At 35.5% G+C, this 24,686-nt stretch overlaps 3 protein-coding genes across 3 annotated transcripts; 1 reads left to right on the forward strand and 2 right to left on the reverse strand.

The window, feature by feature from the left end:
* The first annotated feature begins 470 nt into the window (after nucleotides 1-470).
* On the forward strand, nucleotides 471-4,712 carry LOC133873907 (probable pectate lyase 12). The gene is made up of 5 exons (XM_062311709.1): nucleotides 471-840; nucleotides 918-1,378; nucleotides 2,395-2,837; nucleotides 3,625-3,833; nucleotides 4,497-4,712. The coding sequence occupies exons 1-5, from the start codon at nucleotides 710-712 to the stop codon at nucleotides 4,684-4,686; spliced, it is 1,434 nt and encodes a 477-aa protein (XP_062167693.1). The 5' UTR covers nucleotides 471-709; the 3' UTR covers nucleotides 4,687-4,712.
* A 5,183-nt stretch (nucleotides 4,713-9,895) lies between these two features.
* On the reverse strand, nucleotides 9,896-11,444 carry LOC133872371 (transcription factor MYB27). The gene is made up of 3 exons (XM_062309869.1): nucleotides 11,198-11,444; nucleotides 10,964-11,093; nucleotides 9,896-10,356 (listed from the first exon to the last, which is right to left on the reverse strand). The coding sequence occupies exons 1-3, from the start codon at nucleotides 11,331-11,333 to the stop codon at nucleotides 9,924-9,926; spliced, it is 699 nt and encodes a 232-aa protein (XP_062165853.1). The 5' UTR covers nucleotides 11,334-11,444; the 3' UTR covers nucleotides 9,896-9,923.
* A 1,228-nt stretch (nucleotides 11,445-12,672) lies between these two features.
* LOC133873464 (uncharacterized) lies at nucleotides 12,673-18,038 on the reverse strand. The gene is made up of 4 exons (XM_062311166.1): nucleotides 17,615-18,038; nucleotides 17,333-17,443; nucleotides 13,794-13,862; nucleotides 12,673-12,935 (listed from the first exon to the last, which is right to left on the reverse strand). The coding sequence occupies exons 1-4, from the start codon at nucleotides 17,765-17,767 to the stop codon at nucleotides 12,885-12,887; spliced, it is 384 nt and encodes a 127-aa protein (XP_062167150.1). The 5' UTR covers nucleotides 17,768-18,038; the 3' UTR covers nucleotides 12,673-12,884.
* Nucleotides 18,039-24,686: the final 6,648 nt, after the last annotated feature.

Raw genomic sequence — 24,686 nt, forward strand, 5'->3', positions numbered from 1 at the left:
ATCGCAAACCTAAACAGACTTTTAATGCTTAAAATTTTATTTTGTTGTGTATACATAGGCGAAAATGTGGATGCGAATTAACAATACTTGTATTCGCATCTGCATAATAGATTCGAATGCGGCTATCATTTTTAAGTATTCGTATTCACATTCCAATGGCCACCTCTTTTGTTTTTGCTTTTGTTTTGTTTTTTTTTTTTTCTTCTAGTTTTTAATTTTTTTTACATTTTAATTATTATTATTATTATTATTTATAAATTTTAAATTCTAATAATTTTTAAAATAGAAAACGGTACCGTTTTCCGCTGCAACATGGATGGGGTAGTGAGCGAGATCCCATTTCCTCGAGAACAGGTGGATTCCCTTTCTCTTTCCATTCTCCTATTCTCTCTCTCGCCCTTTTAACCGCATTAAGTGAATTCCCCGAAAAAGTGTAGCAATCAATGATTATAAAAGAAGACAAAAATCGGAATGTAGATGATACACTGTGATACACAGAAGTGGTGAGAGAATCTGAGGTGGTTGTCTTCTCACTCAAATAACACAAATGTACAGTTTAGGTTAGTAATTACTGGACTCCATTAAAGCTAATCACAGGATTTTCCTTCTCAACAATGCATCTTACTAACTAAACGCTGCTGAAAAGCGCAAATTTTATGAACATAAAAATTGGAAAATTTCTGAGAGTGAACTTGTTCTTCATCAAACAATGCTCCAAAGGACCTGCATTGTCTTGATCTCTCTTTTCTGCTCATTTTCTCCACTTGGTAGAGCGGTTCTCAACCTCACTCTTCCCGGCCAGCATCCCGACCCGGAAGCAGTTGTCCAAGAAATTCACAGGTACTCTGTTTTTCCTAGGCTTAATTACTCTGTTTTTCTTCCCCTGGATCTGGGTCATTTGTTTTCTTCTCTTGCAGGAAGGTAAATGCGTCTTTAGCGAGAAGGGAAATGCTACAAGTCTCCCAGAAAGACCAGTCTCCATGCCTAACCGGAAACCCCATAGACGACTGCTGGAAATGTGACCCAGAATGGGCGAACAACCGGCAGAGACTAGCAGATTGCGCTATTGGGTTCGGCCAGTACGCTCTTGGCGGCAAGAATGGCGAATTCTATATAGTCACCGACTCCTCAGACGACGACGCTGTGAATCCTAAGCCTGGCACGCTACGATATGCTGTGATTCAGACTGAGCCTCTCTGGATTGTGTTCCCCAGCAACATGCTCATCAAGCTCTCTCAGGAGCTCATCTTTAACAGCTACAAGACTCTCGATGGGCGTGGGGCTAACGTCCACATTGTCGGCGGCGGCTGCATTACTCTGCAATATATAACCAATGTCATTATTCACAACATACATATCCACCATTGTCATCCGTCAGGTCAGAAAATCCTCTAGTCCTTTTCTGTATTGATTTGCTATGCGTGAGCAGGTCATGATGCTGTAAAAGCAGCATATATATCATGAAAGCAGCATATATATATTTTTCCTTCCCATTTCTTTAAAATTTTAGAAAATAGTCTACTTTTGAACTTCAGCCGATCACATCTCATCTCCTACAATTCTTATCTACCAAGTTTGATCTTATTACAAGAAGTCTGCTAATCACTTCAAACTAAACCCTAGTCTGTGTGCATGAGGATCATCTCTGTTTTGAAAGTAACGGGAGATGAGCCAGTCCGGTAAAACATAAAGGTATAATTGTTTAAATAAAAAATAAAATTACTATTATACCCTTATGATATAAAGGATTGGTTCCTCTCCAATTGCTTTTAACTGAAGAGGATCCTAATCGAGTCGGTGTAAAGTGGCCGTTAAGTCACTTGGCTGTAGTGCCTTAAGAAGTTTTAGGTCTAAAGTTCGGCTCCTTTAATGCAAATGATTTTTTGGAGCTACCTACCTCCCATACGAAGAGCCCGAATCTTACTTGACATGTGTAGAGAAGACGCTTTGCACATTATTCTGAAAATGAAAATCTAGTCAGCGAAGCCTTGAGTGCTCGATTATTAAAAAAAAAAAAAAAAAAAAGACATGGTAAGGATACCAAATCTTTTATCATGAGATAAGTACTAAAATGACATGAAGTTTATTTATTAGTATCTATAACATTTCTTTTTATCAAGTGTTTTGATCTTTTCCGGTGGATAAGTTCTACATTATTTTAGTATTCATTTCTTAGTAAAAGATGTATTCTAACATTTCTACAAAAAAAAAAAAAAAAAAAAGAAAAAAAAAGAAAAAAGAAAAAAGAAAAAAGAAAAAAGAAAATCTTCAAACTGAATTCTTTCTTTATGAACAAAGGGGTAAAGGATTAAAACGGATGGATTTTTATTTGATTTTCTCTTACAGTAACATTTTAAAGTGAAACTTGAAAAAGTTGGAAGGAACCATGTGCAGGGGATACTAATGTGCGGTCGAGCCCAACCCACTACGGGTATCGCACGAAATCGGACGGTGATGGGATCTCCATATTCGGGTCTCGAGACATATGGGTGGACCATTGTTCCCTATCGCACTGCAGGGACGGCCTGATTGACGCGGTGATGGGGTCGACCGGGATCACGATATCGAACAACTATTTCTCGCATCACGATGAGGTGATGTTGCTGGGCCACAGCGACGAGTACTTGCCGGACTCGGGGATGCAGGTGACCATAGCCTTCAATCACTTCGGCGAGAAGCTGGTCCAGAGGATGCCCAGGTGCCGACGTGGCTATATCCACGTCGTCAACAACGACTTCACGCAGTGGGAGATGTATGCTATTGGTGGTAGCGGTAACCCTACCATTAATAGCCAAGGGAACCGCTACACCGCCCCCATTGATCGCAATGCCAAGGAGGTATACATGTTGTCTTTTAATCCTCTCTTTCTTTTTCTTTTTCTTTTTTTTTTTTTTTTTTTTGGGTGTGTTTTAATATTTTTTTTAGAAGCGCTATACTTACCAAATATTTATTTATTTATTTATTTTTTAAAGTTTATTATCAAATAATGTGTAAATCGTGGATGAGATCTATTAAATGGCAACAAATCGCTTGAGAACCAATTTTGAGAAAAACATTTTAAGAAGTAAAGCATCTCTCTCTCTCTCTTTTTATTTTTTTATTTTTTTATTTTTTAAAGTTGACCTTTAGTTGGCACCTAACCAGATAAGTGCGTTTTTTGGCGTGTCCAAAAAAAAAAAAATAATAATAATAACCAGATAAGTGGGTGGAACTTATAAGTGCTATTTCATAATTACCTGTCTGAATTTTTTCAAATTTTGACAGATAATTTGAAAGGATCTTAATCCAAGTAGGAAAATATATATACCTATACATTTGGACCTTGTCAAACTATTTTACCTTTATATTACATTAAAACACTTTTCTTCTTTTTTTTTTTTTAAAAAAAAAAAAATTGTTATACATACTTTCAAGTGTTGATTTCTTGACGTGACAATAAAACTCATTATTATTGAATGATGCTATATTTACTTTCATTTGTTATTTTTGTCGCATCAAGAAGCGAACATATGAGAATATGTGAAACGCCCTTCTTCGAAGAAAAAAAAAAAAAAACAAAAAACCCTCTATCAAAATTAGAATAAGTTTGTCAAAATTGATATATAGGTTCGGTCCGTGTGGCAGGTGACGAAGAGGGTGGAGACAGCAGAAGAAAAATGGAGGGGATGGAACTGGAGGTCGGAGGGGGATATAATGGTGAACGGAGCATTCTTTGTGGCGTCCGGTGAGGGTGTAGAGGTCAAGTACGAGAAGGCTTATAGCGTGGAGCCCAAATCCGTTGTGCTCATCGACCAGATCGTCATGCACGCTGGTGTTCTCGGAGTTGGTGGCAGGTTTGCAATTTTCTTTCTCACACTTTCTCTTTTTCTCGCTTTCTCTTTTATCCTCTGTTTTTTTCTTCTTTCTATTTTTTTTTTTTAATTTTCTCCTTTTACTTTTGTTCACTTTTGACCATCTCCTTTCACTGTTTCAATTGTGACGCATAGTCTCCTTTATATATTGCAATTTAGATGTAGAAAGTCCAGTTCATATGTAAATTGGATGGCTTCATCCAAACTGTTAGCTGGGGAAGAAACTAGAGGCTCAAACTTGAAGCCCGTTTGAATTTGCGATTTAAAAGATAACGATTTTAAAATGTGTTATTTGAAAATGTAATTTTTTAAAAACATAGATCTTTTTACGTTTTACAAATCTCACATTTTAAAAACACATTTTTAAACGATACATTTTCTACGATTCGGTTTATTAGGCTCATACTTTTGATGCGTAAAATTTCAATGCCAAACACACTCTCATTCACGTTGAGGTGTTGGCACTTTAGTGATAAGAATATGGGACACAACTTTGGCTCATTTTTCCACTCCTTGACTGGAATAGTCCGAGTTGGATTTGGCTTAAATACTGTAAAAAAGAACTACAATACGTATGTTGTGGTTTTTAAAGGGTTTAAAAATGCATACAATATTGTAGAATCTAATATATGGATAAAAACGCAGGGACAACAACCTGGGAATGTGGAGCACAGGACCCAATGTTGGTGGAACGGGTTTCGGGTCAGGCCCAGACTACACGGATGATATGTGGGGGAGCAGCTTGCCACTGTCGCCTTCTACCTCTACTACTCTCCTATCCCTTTTGATTGCATTCTCATGCTTGTTATTTTATAAAATAACCCTCATGTTATGACATCTAATGAGAAATTAAGTTATCAATTTTCTTTCTCACTTAATATTAGTTAAAACTAAAGAGCTCTTAGAACGCAAAAAACCTGAAAAAATTTTAAAACGTATTCGATAAAATGAAATGACTACTTCTATGGATTAATTTTATGTTTTTTTGGTTGCACGTTATGCCTGAGAATAGCCCCATTCTCATGGGAAGAGCTCATGGTTTAGAAAGAAACAACAATAATTCTGTAGGGGGCATATTTGGTAAACAAAATAGACCATTAGAATGGTAATTCCTTTATTTGGTTGCACATTGTGCCTTGGAAATGACCATTGTTGAGAATAATCCTACTCCAAGTCAAATTGGGGTAGTAGTCACAATCTGGGTCTAATAAGGACTCTTTAAAGAATCTAATCAACAGTCCAACTCCCAGTTGAATGGAGATAGAACTCTCCAAACAAATCAAACTCTAGACACTCTTAATTTAAGTGAAAATAATAAACCTAATTCAGGTTTGACTCCATCTCTTTGTCTATATATATATGCTCATACCTCAGATATAAACGACAGATTGATTATTTTATGCATTAAGCATACTTTTATCTCAGAAGCTAATTTAGGCATCGAAGCGAGACCCCCGAAAGTCTCTTAATTTTAGTTGCTTCGTAGTGATTGGGGGAGTGTGACGAACATCAAAGAACGTGCAGTTCACACTGTATTGAAAACTGTCTCAACAACTATTTTCATGGGAATTGCTATTCTCCTAAATTTAGGAATAACTATTCCTCTAAAAAATAAGAGGAATCGCTAATCCTTGAGGAAATAAAATAAGTTTTTTACCCTCTCCCTCTTTTCCTACAAACTTAATTTTCTCTTTTTCGAAAAGAAAAATTCAAAACATGCTATGAATGGCCAACCACCCCAAAGGATGGCTGACCACCCTAACTGAACAGTAAGGGTGGCTAAGACCACCTCCGACAAGCTTGGCTAACCTCTCCCCACTACAAAAAAAAAAAAATGCAAATTCTAGACGGTTTTAAACCGTCTAGAAATGCAAAAAAACTGTATGGAATCAATTCCAGATGGTTTATTCTGGACGGTTTAAAATCGTCTCAAATAAAAAGTCACGAAATGGATTTCTGGACGGTTTGGTCCAAACGATCCAGAATTCTAGACGGTTTGGGCCCAGATTTGTAATTTTTTTTTTCCCTATCTGGATTTATTTATTTATTTATTTTTTGTCGAGATTTATTTCTATTTTTATATATTAATATAATTAATTATAAATGATATTATTTTCATTACATTAATTTTCGTCAACAATGGAGAAGACGGCCGACCAAATCTAGGCGGAAAAATGCCGTCGGGTCAATGACCAAATCTATCCGGAAACACCAAAATCAACACCCAGATCAAATCTAGCCACTCAAATCCAATCAAAACCAGATGCAAGGTTTACGCGGAAGAAGCCCCACAGGTTCACGCGGAACCCACTACTGGCAAGCTGGGGGCCCATGGCTCTGACGGTTTTCGAGGCCATCAAGGAGAAGGATTCGGTCTGATTGGGGTCGATCTTTCCGGTGGGGATGAACATGAAACCGACTTGGGAGCTGGAAGGTGCTATCGTAGTGGGAGAAGACCGATGAAGAAGAAGCTGGTGAAGAAGAAGTCTTTCCCCCGTCGACTTTCTCCGGGCAGTCTGCGTTTGTTTGAGAATCAGATCGGCTCGATTCAGGGGCTAGAGGGTTAGGGTTTTGTATTTGTTTGTTGAATATTGGGGTTGAGATTTGGTTGGGAAATTTTGTGGCTTTCAAAAGAAACGGACGGTTGTGATTTTGGCTGGAAAAAAAATCGGATGGATGTGGTGAAATCTGGGGGCATCATGCGGATTCAGACCAACTAGGGAAGAGAAAATGTCTTGGTTTAGCCAAATATTTCGAGACAGTTTCAAAAGAAACCGTCTGGAACTGAAACTTTATGGACGGTTTCGTAAAAATCGTCCATAAAATTCTCTAGGAATAACATTTACAGACGGTTTCAGAAGAAATCGTCTATAAATTTACAGAAATGTAAATTTCCAGACGGTTTTATAAAAACCTTCTGGAATTTTATGGACGGTTTAATCAAACCGTCCATAATAATTTTTCTACAAATTAATGGTTTTCGAAAAAACCGTCTGCAAATTTTGTTTAGAAACCGTCTAGAAAAAAACTGTCTATAAATGCCCTTTTTTTAGTAGTGCCCCCTCCAATTTGTTTTAATAAATATTTAGTATTTAAGAAATTTTGATTCAATTCTAGTAAGAGAATATATGCTTTCACCAAACTAAAGAAAAAAAATGATTTTTCCATTCTAATTCATTGTATTCCTACTCATAAAGGAATGATCATTCTATGTATCAAACGTGAAATAAATTCAAATAAGAATTAGTTTGAAAGAAAAATCAATCTTTATTATTTCGTTACTTATAAACCAAGAAGAAACTTAAAAAAAAAAAAGAATAAAAAAGAAAAAGGAAAAGGAAGAATGTCATGTTATAGTTAGAAAGAAGTATTGCTTACTAAAGCACAACAATGTATTACATAATTAAGATAATCAATCCATAGATGCTAAGTATAGGGGATAGAGAACTTTTGTCCTCCACTATGTAATGCCACTTTTTATTTTTCTATGACCCCAACAACTTGTTGGGTAGCTGGCTGTTTGAGTTCCTAATTTGATGGTATCCCTTTTTATTTATGGTAATAATTAAATTAAAAAACTAGTTATTGGGTATGGATAAAAACTATATATAAATGTACTTCCAAATTCCAATGGAGTTGATCACTAATTTAAAATCAACAACTTCATAGAGTTAATTAGTGGCCTTTGAACTTTATATCCATTGATCAGTCAAAAGCTGGTAACTGAGACAAATCTGGCTAGATTGGATAGGAGATGAGGTATCCCTGTTAGGATATAAATTTATAATACCAAATTCAGGCTCTCAAGACATAAAATGAGGAGACGAACTGGGCATATCGATTTCTTTTTCCTTAAAAGCATGCTGTGACGCCTACTGATCGAGGTTTGTTGAGTTTAATTACGTTGGCTTATCTGCCTCTCAACTCATGGCCTTTTGCCAAAGGGATAATATTAATTATCTTCTGCTTCTTTATTGCAGTTGACCCAATCCCTATGGCTCATTAAGATTAATTACAATCACCTTACTATAATTGCATTCACCGCTCTACTTGTGACTACTCAAATCCGAATGAACCCTGAAAAGAAAAAGGAAAAACTTTACTTACAACTCTATCTTTTATTTTTTATTATTTTTATAATTATATTCTTAAACTTTAAAAAGTACGTTAATTTAGGGTCATTATCTTTCAATTTTTTACAATGTCAACTCTTCCGTCAAAATTCAAGGTTAAATCAAACGGTTGACAAGTAAAATGTCCCTTATGCCCCTAAGATGCATGTTTATAAAATTACAAAATACCTTGATTTAATAATTACAAATTAATTTTTTTTTTTTTAAAAAAAAAAATCAAGTCTAGCCCACCGGTGGGTCAAAATGTGACCCACCGGTGGGTCTTTGGGACCTCCAGGGGTCACATTGTTCCAATTTTTTGTTTAGAAGGAAATGATATTCTGAAAATTTTGCTTTTTCTGTTAGAATTTAACATTGAATTTGGATGGATGGTTGAAATTGTAAAAAAATTAAAAGATGGTAACCCTAAATTGACACTTGTTAAAGTTTAAAAGTATAATTACAAAAGTAATAAAAGATCAATTGTGGTAAGTGAAGTTTTCCTAAAGAAAAATGTTATTTTGCATTTTTCTTCAACATATTTAGTTGATGTTGTATATTCAATTCATCCTTTTTTTTTTTTTTTTTTTAATTAAGATTGATTTAATGATGGATAGAGCATTTCACGTCAACCGAGTATGATGGGAGAATGCAAAATAGCATTTTTCTTTCATAAATAGCTCAAACTTGATTCGTGTAATTAAACTCAACTCGAGTTTGGATAATTTAATAAACTAATCTAACATAAACAAAATTTTAGACTCATTTAGTAAATAAGTCAAATTTGTATAAAGTTGGTTCAAATTTTATGACTTCATTTTTATTATCCTTTATAATATTATAATTTTATAATGAGAATATCTTAAGTATTTAAAAAGATAAAAATAAATTTTCTTTATAATATGACGGATATAACTTGATTCCTTGTGATTGTGAGTCTTGATATAGATATGAGTGTATGCATGTATATATAGATATGTACGCATATATATTGTTAAATCATTATTTATTCCAAAAGCTTAAGAATTTAATTAATATTTTAACACTCTCCTTACGTGTAGGCTCAAACTCTATTTTAATAGGTGAGGCCCAACACGTGAAAATTTAATTGAAATATGAGGTAAATGATGAAGATAATGTTCGAACTCAGAATCTCTGTTCTGATACCATATTAAATCACCACTTATCTAAAAAACTTGAGTTAATAAGAAGGGATAAATTTAATCAATGCTTTAACATATATGTGTGCACGCGTGCATGTGTTTGTTTGAGTATATGTATGTATGATGAATATGCATATTGTAAAACATGCTTAATTACATAAATTTGAGATTGAATTGTTTAATGTTTCAGATAAGATTATAAGATATAATATAAATTGTCCATTTTATGATAAAAAGCAATGTATGATTTATTACAAATATAAGATTGACGAAGTTATTTTTTTGTAAGTGTATAAATAAAAACTAATTTATCTAATTAACTTAATTGGATAATAAAATCTTAACAATAATTAAGGAACTAATTATTTGTAGGGATTTACGAAAAAAAATATATAAACAACGACGATATTTACTCTTATATAAGGAATGGATGAGTTAATTGAGTAGCTTGTGGAACAAGTTCAAATTCATTCAAAAATAAATTAATCGAGTTTAAGCAAATTATCTACTGCAATGATAAGTCCAATTGAGTTCAGTCCGTTTTCAAAACAAAATTAAATGAATTAGATTTGAATATCTAATACTCGGTTCGACTCAACTTGAAGATATCTCAATTTGTTTGCTTCACACTCTAATTGAAAGTCTTGGTGCAAACATCAACATCAACTCTTATTACTTTACATTCTATTTTATTTCCACAATTTATTGATGCACGATGCAACACATGACTCATGCATGGTTTACAGTTTGAAAAGGCTCCATATATCCACATCTCATGACATGCAGTAAATGTCAGCTTAATCAATCTTCCATAGGGAACTTGAATGGTCCCATATATTAATGCTATCATCTGGAATCCATGTTGTCGGATCTAGGCTTTTACAGCCCTCGTGACGTTTTATTTCACTTTGATCATTTGACAGCTCCGACATCCAATCCGATATTAACCTGGTTTCATATGGAGAACTTGTCAATCCAAGGTCTGATAACCCAACAACATCGAAGGTATCGTTTGTACTGTTGCTGCTAAACTCTTCGACAGACCCTTTGTTTCCACAGTTATATTTCAGGGCACTCCTGTCACCTTTTTGAAAGAATAAATCTTGTTGACCATTGCCTAGTCTATAATGAAAGTTTTCTGCCTGTTCTTTCTTCCTTAAATGAGTCCTCCAGTAATTCTTTATCTTATTATCTGTTCTTCCCGGCAACCTTTGAGCAATCCTTGACCACCTATAAAAACAATAGCTTGGTAAAGAGAATCCTAGAATATCAAGAATATATGAGACGGTATATCTATATATTAACCTTAATTATAGGATAATTATCTTCTAAGATTAATTGTAATCAAGTATGATTGATTACTATATTTATCTTTATCTCAATTCACCTATCCTAATTCTCTTATAAATAAAAGTCTTTTGTACTGCAAATATTATCAAAGAATAAGAGAAAGATGTAATACATCATTTTGACTCTACTTTAGTGGTGAATGTACGTATCTAACTAACACGAAACCATGCACCCGTAAATTTTTATTCTTTTATTTATGGACGGGAAACCTCTTCAAGGAAAGGCCATTTCGTGCAACCACCCTAGCTTGTTGGACAAACTTTGAACCCATAAAAAACGCTCTCTCCACACGGATTGGGTAAGATTCTGGCTTCGATAGCGGGCGTGGCCCCAAGGAATTATTTGCACCCAAGAGGATTCGAACCTTAAATCTGATGGGAATGCCACCAAGACCCAGACCCTTATCACTTGAGATTTACCACCCGTAAATATTTGTCTAGCTTTCTCTTTCTTTGCTTTTGTATTTAAGTTTCTTCAAAAAGCTTACTTGTTACCCCATAGCTCATGAAGTTGAAGAATGATCCGCTCTTCTTCAATGCTCATATGACCATGCTTAAGATTGGGACGAAGATAGTTCAGCCACCGCAGTCTGCAGCTTTTACCACTCCTTTGTAGACCTAAATGTAAACAACTTCTCTGTAAGCTTTGTTTATGGAATGAAACAAATAACGAGTGATCTGCTCCGTTCATTCATATCAATCATATATATCTATATATATACCTGATTCTCTCGCTAGGGAATCCCACCTCCGTTCCCCCATAAGGGTGACAAAGCTTATAAGCCGCTCATCTTCCTCTTCGATCCAAGTCCCTTTGCGCATTTTCTCTCCTTGCATGGCTGCTTGATAATTAGCCATTATCGTCTGAAACAAACTCAGAGGTTTCTGGTCTTTTTATACGAGGAAACATATATAGGTGGACCGCAACACTAGTTTGTGGGAACTCCACCATTGGCTAATCTATCCATGCCATGAATTTTGATATAATTTCGTTCCCTAAGAATGAATGCATTGAGTTCGATCTATCTCCCTTTATGCAACACCATTTTTGGCTCTACATGCAAATTAAAGTATTGGAAGGCATAGATAGTTTTGGTCTCTGCTCATTATTAAACTCCAGGTGTCAAAGAGAAAAGGCAAAGGGTAGGGATAGTGTTTTGGAGAGTAGCAATTAAAGGAACCAAGTAGCAGCATCCGGATCTTCTCATTAGATTTTATTTCTACGGAAAAGATACAGACTCGAGCTGGCTGCCGAAGAGATGCTTTGATTAGATAGTTGGGCTCCAATTGTGTCCACCCACTCATGTACATGGCCATTGGGCAACAAGTATCTCCCGTTGGACCATTTTGCTCCGCCCCCCTAAGGTTTTCTTTACTTCTGCTATGCTGGCTGCTCCACTCCCAACAGTTTTTCTTAATTTTTTTTTTTTTTCAAAAAAAAATAAAATAAAATAAAAATTAGAAAACTAAGTTACTTTTTGATTTCTTAATCAAAATTACATTCTACAATCGCTTCTACAATTGCTTCTGCTCTTTTTCTATACCATTTAAGTATTATTTTATTATTTTTTCTTTGTTATTTATCTTTTTTGTAATTTCTTTATTCTTTCTACCTCCTCACTTCAAACTCCCAAGAGACCTCCCTCAAGCTCGAATCCATAACCACCTCTTCCATCAGCTCCACACTATCCGCACCACCATCAACCCCCTCACGCGGCTCCACCCCATCGGATCTCCTCGTCCATTCTCACCTCTCCCCCATCGACACCGCTTGCCACAACGACCCGAACCTTTGCCTCAAGAAATTTAGATTCTCTCTCTATACACACCGGCCGTAAGGATTCTATGTTATTAGACTGCACGAATAACACAAAAATTTAAATAACTTTAGGGAAGAGGTTACAAAGCCCACTTGTTTCAAGTAGCCTAAAATGCAAGACCCACCTAACCGAGGCAAGTAGGCCCCGCAACTTCCCTCTCTTAGACTGCTCAAATTTCTGTCATTCAACTAGCTTTATAACGGGGGATCTCAAACCCCCCCCCCCCCCCCCCCCCCCCCCATATATGCGCATCAACTTTTGGTACCTGTATATTTTTCTTTATCATTCAGATTCAGTGTGGTGATCAAATGAAATAGATTTCGTGGTGCTAGTTGGTTATTTTCTGCTACCTTCTGAACCCTAATAAAGATGAATAGAAACAGCTCCAAATAGGGCACTAATGAAATCATCCCGGAAAATGCTATTCTTTAAGTTCACAAAGTGCTCTCAAATCAAGCAACGAGCAATGATCACTTTTTGAGATCTTATTTACGGTCACACTGCCTGGCTAGCTTCTGCTCATTGGGAAAAATAGTACAAAATCTTGCGAGCCGAAATGCGCAGCCAACTGTTCTCTCAAAAACTGCCACTAGCGATCTATAAATGATTTGTTCATCAGGTTCACCGCATCATCCATGAACTGCATCAAAGAAACCAGTAAACAAATTGATCATGGAACACTGCCAAAAATGCCGAATTTCATGTTTGATGAATGAAAGAATATGTTGCACTTGTCTATCTACTATCAAATCAATGAATGAACAAGTGAACCAAAGGCCACTATTAGTTTGGAAGAATTAATCTTTTCCCTACAAATCTGAAGCAATTTCAGTTTTTACAGTTTTTACCAAAATTACATTAAAGACTAGTCACCAACTATTCCATACAAGCATAATTTGTCATTCACTATGAGTATCTCACTGTTAAAGTATTGATTAACTGATTAAATTTATCTCTTCCTATAAACTTAAGCTTTTGGGACAAATGATGATTTAATATGGTATCAGAGCCAAAGATCTTGAGTTCGAACCTTGACTCCATCATTTACTCCAACTTTAATGAAATATTTCACGTATTAGACCCCACCTATTAAAAAGGTAGTTTGAACTCACATGTGAGAGAGAGTATTAAAGTATTGATTAACTGATTAAATTTACATCTTTCTATCAGCTTAAACTTTTAGGAAAATTGGTGGTTTAACACACAAAGCTAAATCAAATCATGTAAATTGTCAGTACAAATTCAAGGGACTGAAAATTGGAAATGACTGATCCTTTTAACTGATTTGAGGATTCACAACAGTAGTTACATATAATCTAGGAATCTCTCTTTGGCCTACCCACAAGGATATTATCAAGTTTTGGCTCCAAACCATTTCAACAATATCAGATGCATGAACAAACTTAATTTGTGGACACTTCATTGACATTTAAGAAAAAGAAAAAACGTAAAAGAGTTAATGGAAGAAGAAAACGAATCTAGAAACAGGAAGTTTTACCTTCCCAATCGACTTGAGTTCTCGTCCAACTGGTTCCAAAAATTTCAGGTTGACATTTATAGGCCATACCTGTCAATATGCAAAAGACGAATTAACAAGAAGGAAACAACAGAAGAATATGCATGTAAAGCAAAACTAGTTATAACAAACACCATGGTAAAATATAAAGCGAATGAACCGTAAAATCTTTCCGAGTATCAGACCCAACGTAACGTTTAGAAAATAATCCTCCAAGACTCTCTCAGAGAGCATCAAAAGCAAATACAGCTCTCCATGTGATAACATGAGACAGCATAAACTTAACTTAGACATAATGCATTGTCACAAAGTCAATATTACAAATTAAAATTGATATCTTATAAAAAAAAATAAAGAACAGCAGAACAAAAAACTTCCAAGGGAAGCAAAACAAAACTTTAACCAAACACCACACTAATTAATTAATGAGTCTGACTTATCAAAAAAAAAAAAAAAATTAATTAATGAGTCTGAATGCTCTCTCTTAGAGATTATCCTTGCCATGTTAGCATCACAAAATTAACATAAGTAATCAAGTTACTATATTACTAAATAAATTACTACTTTGTTGAGGGAGGGAGGGAGGGACCAGAAATCTTCAATGAGGATGATGGATTACTGTAAATCTGCCACAGACAATCTACCTGTAACCACCAACAACCTGTAGTAGCTCAGAAACAACAAATAACATGCAATCATAGCAGAAGTTTCCTAAAATGGTACAAGTTAACAAAGTCAATGTCCTTGCAATCTTGGTCTTCAACCATTTTTAATACCGCCTACCATGACCAAACCAAAACTTTCAAATCATCCTGAAACCTAATGTATCTTGTACGAGACATCCGCCCATGCTGCACTAAGCTTGCTTAAACCCCTGTCACGTCCTAAATTCTGGGCATGGCACACAATCTGGGCAAAAGATCACATCAGTTTACTATTACACACGATATGGGTGGCACTGATGTCTTAGGATAACTGGTTTGGAAGTGTTTAAAAGAGCATAAATCACATTTACTATCGGATATAAACACGTAGGAAAATGAATTTGATGCCACAACTGCGGCCTTTTTAAAAGTGATTAACCACCCTAAGGAAAGAGAAAAACAAGGCATAAGTGTTTAAGGAAATTCTACATGTCCTAGTGAAGCCCTGTGTCGGCAGCTGCTGTATGCAATCACATCACCAGAACATTTTTTTCCAAAAAAGAGTAAGGGGTGAATGCTCATGAGACTCGTGCCTCTCAGTTTAGTAAATATGTCTCCTCATATACTTTCACTTTAAAACAAAGTTGAGTACATGTCCAATAATATGATAGAACAAGTTCCTTATTTGTCGTGTCAAACACTTGAAGACAATATAGATGTTCACCCCTGCCAATACTCATTACAAGAGAAGCCACCTAGGTAGTACAAGCAAAAAGAAAAAGAAAATCATTATAACTAATTATTAAATGAGAAATATAAGCAGCTGTCCAAAGAAACAAAGAGTTAAAGAATAAAAATATCAATTCCTCCAAAGTTCTCTCGTGGTCCTCAAAACACGTATAATTCATTTCCCTTCATAGACACCACAAAAGGCACCATCTTCCATATAGCAGCACCCAGAGTGTGGCCAATAGTCCACCAACAAGCAAACAAATAGGCTACTCATTTAGGTATAACCCAAGATAACCTGAATCGATTGAAGAAGACATTCCAAATGGCACAAACAACCTCACAATGAAGAAGAAGATGGTCCTCAGACTTCCCATTCCTTTTGCACATAACACACCCATCAACCACAATGACACGCCGCTTTCAGAGATTGTCTGTGGTAAGGATCTTTCCTAGGACCGCCGAACACACAAAAAAGGCCACCCTCAAAGGAACCTTAGTCCTCCAAACACTCTTCCAATGGAAACGGAAACCATCATGACAACTCAAGACACTGTAAAAGGATTTAACACCAAACAACCCTCTTTTGGAAGGGATCCACCACAACCTGTTTTCCTCTTCCGATCTTATTCTTACTAAATACATCGTGTAGAATGAGGCAAAGGCATCCACCTCCCAATCTTGAGCCGCTCTAGCAAAGCTCACGTTCCATTGAATGACACTTCCAGAAAAATCCATGTGAGCCTCAACAGGAGCATCCTTTGCGCGAGCAATACCAAACTGGAAAAGTATCCTTAAGGGTCACATCCCCACACCAAAGTTCATGCTAGAATCTAACATTGGAGCCATCTCTTATTTCAAATCTGGTGTGACTATAGAACTTCCATCAACCCTTCCTAATATTCTTCCATAAACCCATCCCATATGCCCCAACAGGCTCACTAGAACACTGCCCTCCCCATGAACTTTCATTTTTAGAGTCCACCACCACTCTCCACTCTCCACCAAGCCTGTCTCTTAAGACCTTATCGCCAAAGCCATTTACTTAAGAGAGCATAATTGAACCTCAACATATTCCTAATCCCCAACCTCCCTTAGAGATCGGCGCACACACCTTTGGCCAACTCACCAGATGATATTTGAATGCTTTGCCTAGCCTACCCCATAAAAAATCACGTTGAAGCTTCTCAATACGGTTTGCAATACTCTAAGGGAGAAGAAAGAGGGACATGAAGTACATAAGTAAGTTGGATATGGTGCTCTTCATAAGGGTAAACAGTAAACCTACCACCCTTAGACAAATACAATATTTTCCAATTAGCCAACCAATGTTATATCTTTTCGATAACACCATCCCATATATGCTTGGCCTTAAAAGATGCCCCCAAAGGAAGACTGAGATACTTCAAAGACAGGGACACAACCCTACAACCCAAAATCCAAGCCAGCCCAGCCACATTATCAACATTTCCCGCAGAAACCAATTCCGACTTGGCTAAGTTCGCCGTCGAACTCGACACAGCTTCAAATAATAAATAATAACAAGCTCCGTAAAATGCGAATATGTCATCAGCAAACAAAAGATGAGAGATATCAGCCCCTGTCCCCACAAAGAAGCCAGACAACAATCCTATTATTTGCAGCTGCGAAATTAGGTCAAATTTCAAGCATGACTAAAATTTATTTAAAAGCTGAACAACACCTCACCAAAACCTTGATCCTTGAAGTTGTATAATGATATTTGTTCCATGAATTTCACCACAACCAAGAGCCTTAACAAGATAAGCTGCCATAACTGAGGGAAGCTAATAGGACGAAACAAACAATGAATCATCAAATGAAGATGCAACAAATGGATTTTCCATTTCATTTTTAGCACTAAAGTCCCCTAAGTTGAAACCTAGCATTCGATACATTGTAAAGCTGAATTTAGTTTTTAGCCATGTCACACTCACAAGTGCCTATAGAAATCTTCTCCACAAGACAAATATGACAACAAATTGACCAAAGAAAATCAATCGTATTCGAGCATGTGAGAATTATGAAATCAAAAAGGAACCCACATACTAATTCGTCAAATTTGCAAATTCTAAGAGTAAAAATAAACTAAATTTAAATAAGACCATCTTTCTGATGAAAAAGAAGAACCTTGACGCCGAGTAATTTGATGGGTGTAATCTGTCCTGGGACAATGCACTCTGGTCCCGCCGCTTCCACTATGGCTTCCATTGCTAATCCACTTCCTATCGGATTTGGATGCTGCAAAAAAAAACCCCAACGGCAAGCCCAGAAACTCGGAAATGAATAATATAATCCATTATAGCAATAAACACTACCAACTAAATTCACGCACACAAACTAATACCAAAAAACATACATGTGTCATGTGTGCGTGCGTGGATAGAGTGAGAGAGAAGGAAACGAGCCGACCTTCATGACGGAGAGGCCATAATTGGAAGCGGGAGATTGGGGGAGTCGGAGCACAGGGGAGTGGTGAATTCTGGGGAAGGGCTTTGCAGAGGGTGCCGCTCTCCATGGGGCGTCCTTCTGAAGAGAAGCTGCTGCTGCTCCTTTTCTGGACATACTATACGCTTAGGCGTAGAAGTAGGCTTTCCTAGGCAAGTGATAGGTGTGTAGAGGAGTATGAAGGAAGATACAGCAGTGTAGAGCAGGAGCTGGGAAGGTGACAAGCGCTTGGTTGATTAGGCTGTTGAAGCAGCCTGGGGATGGGCTGTTGCGCTTCTTGCTAAGACCCAGATGAAGTTCTTGCGATTTTGTGGACAGAAGAGGCTTTTGTGCTTGCGAGGTTTGCGAGGGAGTGCCGTGCTTATCTGTGACGATGACCCCATTGACCCGGGCCACAAAGCGATATAGGTAGGTCTGGATTGGTGATTTTAAAATGTAATAACAAAAAAATAATAATTTTAAAATATGTTATTTGTTATGAATGCATTCATGTATTTGGTGGATGACTATTTAGTTCCATCTTTTGGAATTCTACATATTTATGTCATCTTCTAGAATTTCATAACATTCATGTAATACATTGATGTACCATTTTAATTCATGTATTATCCTTTTATATTCTTCAACCTCCCATTATGATTTTATGTTTATAAAAGGGAGTGTTGAGTTGTATGTAAAGACACACAATTATAGAGAAGAATCATACATAGTTCCTGAAGAACTAGTTTCACATTTACAATCTCTTTATTTTGTCTTGTTATTTTCTTTGATTTTACAACACGTTATCAGCACAAAGCTCTAGTCAGTTGTTGTGTTCTTTTGATCTTCAATATCAAAAGCTATCTGTGAAATATTCATAAATCATTGTAAGTCTTTTTAAGATTTAGTAATCTTATTATCTATTTTGTTAATTAACATTCTAACATATGCTTAGAAATTTTTATTTTTTAAGAATCATATTAAAACATATGAATCTTATGATCCATGTGAGATTAACATGAACTAAAATGTTATCATTTTATAATGCTATGAATGTTGATGTTATGAATCTTGGAAATACTATTAAGAATGAAAACCAAGCATCCTAGCAGGATCGTGCTAAAGCAATGAATGAAAATCAAGCTTCCCAGCAGGATCGCGCTAAAGCAATAATTTTTCTTCGCCATCATTTACATGATGCATTAAATAAAAATGAGTAACTTATAGTAAAAGATCCCTTGACTTTGTGGAATAATTTAAGGGAGAGATACAAGTACCAGAAGACAGTTATCCTCCCAAAAAGCTCATTATTGTTGGATGTACCTGAAGTTGCACTCTTTAAAATCAGCTCACAGTTAAAATTGTGCACTTATGATGATATATACCATATTTCATGCCTCGAATGTGCTCCTGCAGCAGCAATATCGAGAGCGTAATTTTACAAGATATTCTGAACTAATATCTTGTCTTCTAGTGGCTGAGCAAGACAACGAGCTATTAATGAAAAATCACCAATCTCGTCCAACGAGTTCTACACCATTTCCTGAAGCAAATGGAACCTCATTTCATGGTAATAAAGGAAACCATGATTGTGGACGTGGTAGAAATAAATAAATAAATAAATAAATAAATATATATATATATATATATATATATATATATATATATATATATATATATATATATATATATATATATATATATATATATATAGGTAAATGGGAATATACTCATAATTCTTACAAAAGAAATATCCATTTCCACCAGAAGTGGAACCACACTGAGGCGAAAGAATATAAAAACAAAGGTTTACAGAATAAACCTACAAAAGAACTATGAAGGTCGATAAATGTTACAGGTGTAATATGAAAAGACATTTGTCGCATACCTGCTGTACGCCTAAACATCTGATAGACCTATATCAAGCATCCATAAAAGAAAAAGAAAAGTGGATTAAAATGAATTTTGTTAATCACAGTAATCCTGTAGTAATATATATACGTTTTCATTAAGTTGTCAATTTTAATTGTATTTTGTTATTTTATTTTGATTAATGAAATTTAATATTTATTTTATTTATCTATGGAGGTATGGGTCATACTGATGGAATGATTAATTCCAAAATGATTGGTGAAAATTTGTGTCTAGCAGACAGTTGTACAACGCACACAATTCTTAGAGATAAAAAATATTTTCAATACATAATATTAAACAAATCTAGTGTCAATACAATATCAGGTTTATCAAACCTAATTGAAGGCTCTGGAAGAAGAAATATTGTATTGCCAAAATGAACAAAATTTTATATTAACGATGCTTTGTATTCTTCTAAATCTAGAAGAAATTTAATCAGTTTTAAGGATATTCGTCTAAATGGTTATCATGTTGAAACCACTAATGAAGGTAGTGACGAATATCTTTATATTACTTCAATAATTTCGGGCCAGAAGCTCATATTGGAAAAACTGCCTGCTTTCTCTTTCGGGTTGTATTATACAACAATAAGAACAATTGAATCACATGTTGTGATGCACCAGAAGTGCTCTAATCCAAAGATGTTTATACTTTGGTATGATCGTCTTGGACATCCGAGAACAATAATGATGCGTCGAATAATTGAGAACTCTCATGGGCATCCATTAAAGAACCAGAAGATTCTTTTACCAAGTGATTATTCTTGTGCTGCATGTTCTCAAGGTAAACTTGTAATAAAGTCATCCCCTTCTAAGGTAATTGTTGAATCTCCATCATTTTTACAAAGAATTCAAGGGGATATATGTGGGCCAATTCACCCTCCATATGGGTCATTTAGATATTTTATGGTTTTAATAAATGCATCAACTAGATGATCACATGTTTGCCTACTTTCTACTCGTAATGTTGCATTTGCTAGACTTCTTGCCCAAATAATTAAATTACGGGCACAATTTCCTGATTATCCAATTCAATCTATTCGGATGGATAATGCGGGTGAATTTACATCTCAAGCATTTTATGATTATTGCATGTCAATCGGTATTAATGTTGAGCATCATGTTGCTCATACACATACTCAAAATGGTTTAGCTGAATCGTTTATTAAACGACTTCAGTTAATTGCTCGACCTTTGCTTATGAAATCAAAACTACCTGTTTCTGCTTGGGGACATGCAATATTACATGCTGCATCATTAATTTGGATCAGACCAACATCATACCAAAAAATTCCCCTTTACAACTTGCATTTGGTCAACCACCAAATATTTTTCATTTTCGCATTTTTGGTTGTGTTGTATATGTTCCAATTGCTCCACCTCAGCGCATTACAATGGGACCTCAACGTAGACTTGGGATTTATATTGGTTTTGACTCTCCATCTATTATTAGATACCTTGAGCCTTTAACTGGTGATATTTTTAAAGCACGTTTTGAAGATTGTCATTTTGATGAAAATATATTCCCATCACTAGGGAAAGAAAAGTCGTTGCCAGAAGCACGACAAGAAATAACTTGGAATAATTCGATGTTATCACATTTTGATCCTCGTACAAATCAATGTGAACTAGAAGTTCAAAGGATCATTCATTTGCAGAGTATTGCAAATCAATTGCCGGATGCATTTACTGACAACAAGAAAATAATTAAGTTTCACATTCCAGCTGCTAATACTCCAGCGAAGATAGAAGTCCTTGTAGGACAATTAACTAATACAGTAGCAAATGAGTATAAGGCACGCCTGAAGCGTGAAGACCTATTGGTGCAAAGGATAAGATTCCCCAGAAGAAAAAAGCACAAGAAAATGAAATCAACGCTCCTGAAGAGGCCTTACCCACAAAACAGGCAATTAAAATTGATCCATCCAAACTTTCTGTACAAAATTCTCCTGGAAAGAAATCCCCCGAAGAGGAACCTCTTGAAGAGGAATCTCCTGGAAGAGTTACCCCCTGAAGAGGAATAGGTACCTGAAAATAATGAGATCTCAATAAATTATATAAGTACATGAGAAATATTTGATAGAAACAAAATTGTTGTCGACAACATATTTTCATTTAAAGTTGCATTTGACATTACCAGAAGTAATGATGATATTGAACCACAATCCGTCGAAGAATGTCGACGTAGAAATGATTGGCCAATGTGGAAGGAAGCAATTCAGGCAGAATTGAACTCACTAGCAAAACGTGAAGTATTTGGACCTGTAGTCCAAACACCTGAAGGTGTGTCGCCTGTTGGATACAAGTGTGTATTTGTACGAAAACGTAATGAGAAAAATGAAATTGTGAGATACAAAGCAAGACTTGTTGCACAAGGTTTCCTGCAGAAACCAGGTATTGATTATGAAGAAACATATTACCCTGTAGTGGATGCAATTACATTTAGATTTTTGATTAGCTTGGTAGTTACAGAAAGTTTAGATATGCGTTTAATGGATGTGGTTACAACATATTTATATGAATCACTTGATAATGATACATACATGAAAATCCCTGAAGGATACAAAATGCCTGAAGCATATAATTCAAAATCCCAAAGTATTTATTCTATCAAGCTACAAAGATTTTTATACGGGTTAAAGCAATCCGAACGCATGTGGTACAATCGTCTTAGTGAATATCTATTGAAAGAAGGATTTGAGAATAATCCAATTTGTCCATGCGTTTTCATTAAGAAATCAAAATCTGGATTTGCTATCATTGGAGTTTATATAAATGATTTAAATCTTGTCAGGACTCCAGAAGAGCTCACAAAAACTGCCACTTATCTAAAAAATGACTTTGAGATGAAAGATCTTGGGAAGACAAAATTTTGTCTTGGCTTACAGATTGAACATTTTCAAAATGGAATTCTTGTTCATCAATCAACATACACAGAAAAAGTCTTGAAGCACTTTTACATGGAGAAAGCTCATCCTTTGAGCACTCCAATGATTGTTCGATCACTTGATGTGAAAAAAGATCCTTTTCGCCCTCGAGAAGATGATGAAGAAATTCTTGGTCCTGAAGTACCATATCTTAGTGCAATTGGTGCTTTGATGTATCTTGCAAATTGCACACATCCTGATATAGCATTTTCAGTTAATTTATTAGCAAGATACAGTTCTGCACCAACTCGAAGGCATTGGAATGGGGTTAAACATGTTCAACGCTATCTTCGTGGAACAACTGACATGGGATTATTTTATCCAAAAGGTTCAAATTCACAGATAATTGGATATGCAGATGCGGGTTTTCTTTCTGATCCGCATAAATGTAGATCTCAAACAGGATATTTATTTACATGTGGAAGCACTGCTATTTCATGGTGATTTGTCAAGCAAACACTTGTTGTTACTTCTTCAAATCACTCAGGAATTATTGCAATTCATGAAGCAAGTTGGGAATGCATATGGCTAAGATCACTAATTCAACACATTCGAGAAAAGTGTGGTTTATCCACAATCAAAGAAAGCCCGACAATATTATATGAAGATAATGTTGCTTGTATCACACAGATCAGAGGAGGATACATTAAAGGTGATAGAACAAAACACATTTCACCGAAATTCTTTTATACACATGAGCTCTAGAAGAGTGGTGATATTGATGTGAAGCAGATACGATCAAGTGAAAATTTGGCAGATTTATTTACCAAAATATTACCAACTGCAATATTTAAGAAGTTGGTAAATAACATTGGAATGCGACGACTCAAGGATCTTTCATCATAAACAATTGAAGTTTGTCATACTAATGAAGGGGAGTAAAAAGATTATGTTGATTGTACTCTTTTTCCTTCGCTAAGGTTTTTTCCATTGGGTTTTCCTTTGCAAGGTTTTAATGAGGCAATCCTAAAGCATACGATGGCACACAAGAATAATGTACTCTTTTTCTTTCACCACAGGTTTTTTCCCACTAGGTTTTCCTTGGCAAGGTTTTAACGAGGCATATTCTTAGTGTATGGTCATCTAAGGGGGAGTGTTATGAATGCATTCATGCATTTGGTGGATGACCATTTAGTTCTATCTCTTGGAATTCTACACATTTATGTCATCTTCTAGAATTCCATAACATTCATGTAATACATTGATGTACCATTTTAATTCATATATTATCCTTTCATATTCCTTAACCTCCCATTATGATTTCATGTCTATAAAAGGGAGTGTTGAGTTGTATGTAAAGACACACAATTATAGAGAAGAATCATACATAGTTCCTGAAGAACTAGTTTCACATTTACTCTTTATTTTGTCTTGTTATTTTCTTTGATTTTACAACACTATTTGAAAACATGATTTTTAAAAATGTTATTTAACATTTAAAATTGTTCATATATATATATATATATATATGTATATATATATATTTAAAATGCACCTCGTGAAATTGCACTTGTGAGCTGCATAAGGCCTTAAGAGGGATTAGTAGAGGCAGCCAAAAGATCTGAGAAATGTGTAATTAGGACGTTTAACAAAGAGTTTGGAAAATGGTGATTCATTTTCCAAGATAAGTGTTGGTAGCCAGTTTATAAGATAAACACTTAAAAATGAATCAACCTAATGCTAGGTGGTAAACTTGATTGAGCTAGAAGACTGTGGTCAAGTTCCACGCATGTCTATGCTTCCTCTTAACAATACTATTTTGCAGAGAGGTTTGGGGGCATGTTAATCTATGAAAATCCCATTTTGGCCAAGATATTGTTTAACTTGATTTGAAGTATGCTCCCCCACCATTATCACTCTGAAATTGTTTTATAAAAGTGTCGAATTGCTTTTCAACTAACAATTTGAACTTAAGAAAGCATTGAGAAACTTCACTTTTATTGAGCATAGTATACAATCAAGTGAAACAACTGTAGTCATTAACAAATATTACATAGAATTTGCAACTAGTCAGGGATGGAACTGGCGAGGTCCAAACATTAGAGTGGACAAGCTCTAATGCAAACGAGGACTACCAACAAGACTTAAAAAAGGACAGCTGCTTGGACTTGCCATGTTGACATGATTCACAAATCCTATGCTTATCAACTGAATTAGCGATGGAAAGGTGCTGGTGACTCACAACACAATGAAAAATAGCAGTTGAATGGTGTCCAA

This window comes from Alnus glutinosa, chromosome 7, assembly GCF_958979055.1.
Source record: "Alnus glutinosa chromosome 7, dhAlnGlut1.1, whole genome shotgun sequence".
Taxonomy (NCBI): domain Eukaryota; kingdom Viridiplantae; phylum Streptophyta; class Magnoliopsida; order Fagales; family Betulaceae; genus Alnus; species Alnus glutinosa.

Coding starts and splice junctions, on each gene's coding strand:
- LOC133873907 (XM_062311709.1), top strand. CDS start 710: ATGCTCCAAAGGACCTGCATTGTCTTGATCTCTCTTTTCTGCTCATTT. Junction 2,838..3,624: donor TTGATCGCAATGCCAAGGAG/GTATACATGTTG, acceptor TCCGTGTGGCAG/GTGACGAAGAGGGTGGAGAC. Junction 3,834..4,496: donor GTTCTCGGAGTTGGTGGCAG/GTTTGCAATTTT, acceptor ATAAAAACGCAG/GGACAACAACCTGGGAATGT.
- LOC133872371 (XM_062309869.1), bottom strand. CDS start 11,333: ATGGCTAATTATCAAGCAGCCATGCAAGGAGAGAAAATGCGCAAAGGG. Junction 11,094..11,197: donor TTCCCTAGCGAGAGAATCAG/GTATATATATAG, acceptor GTTTACATTTAG/GTCTACAAAGGAGTGGTAAA. Junction 10,357..10,963: donor CATGAGCTATGGGGTAACAA/GTAAGCTTTTTG, acceptor TTGTTTTTATAG/GTGGTCAAGGATTGCTCAAA.
- LOC133873464 (XM_062311166.1), bottom strand. CDS start 17,767: ATGTCCAGAAAAGGAGCAGCAGCAGCTTCTCTTCAGAAGGACGCCCCA. Junction 17,444..17,614: donor ATGGCCTCTCCGTCATGAAG/GTCGGCTCGTTT, acceptor TTTTTTTTGCAG/CATCCAAATCCGATAGGAAG. Junction 13,863..17,332: donor TCAAATTACTCGGCGTCAAG/GTTCTTCTTTTT, acceptor GCATATTGACAG/GTATGGCCTATAAATGTCAA.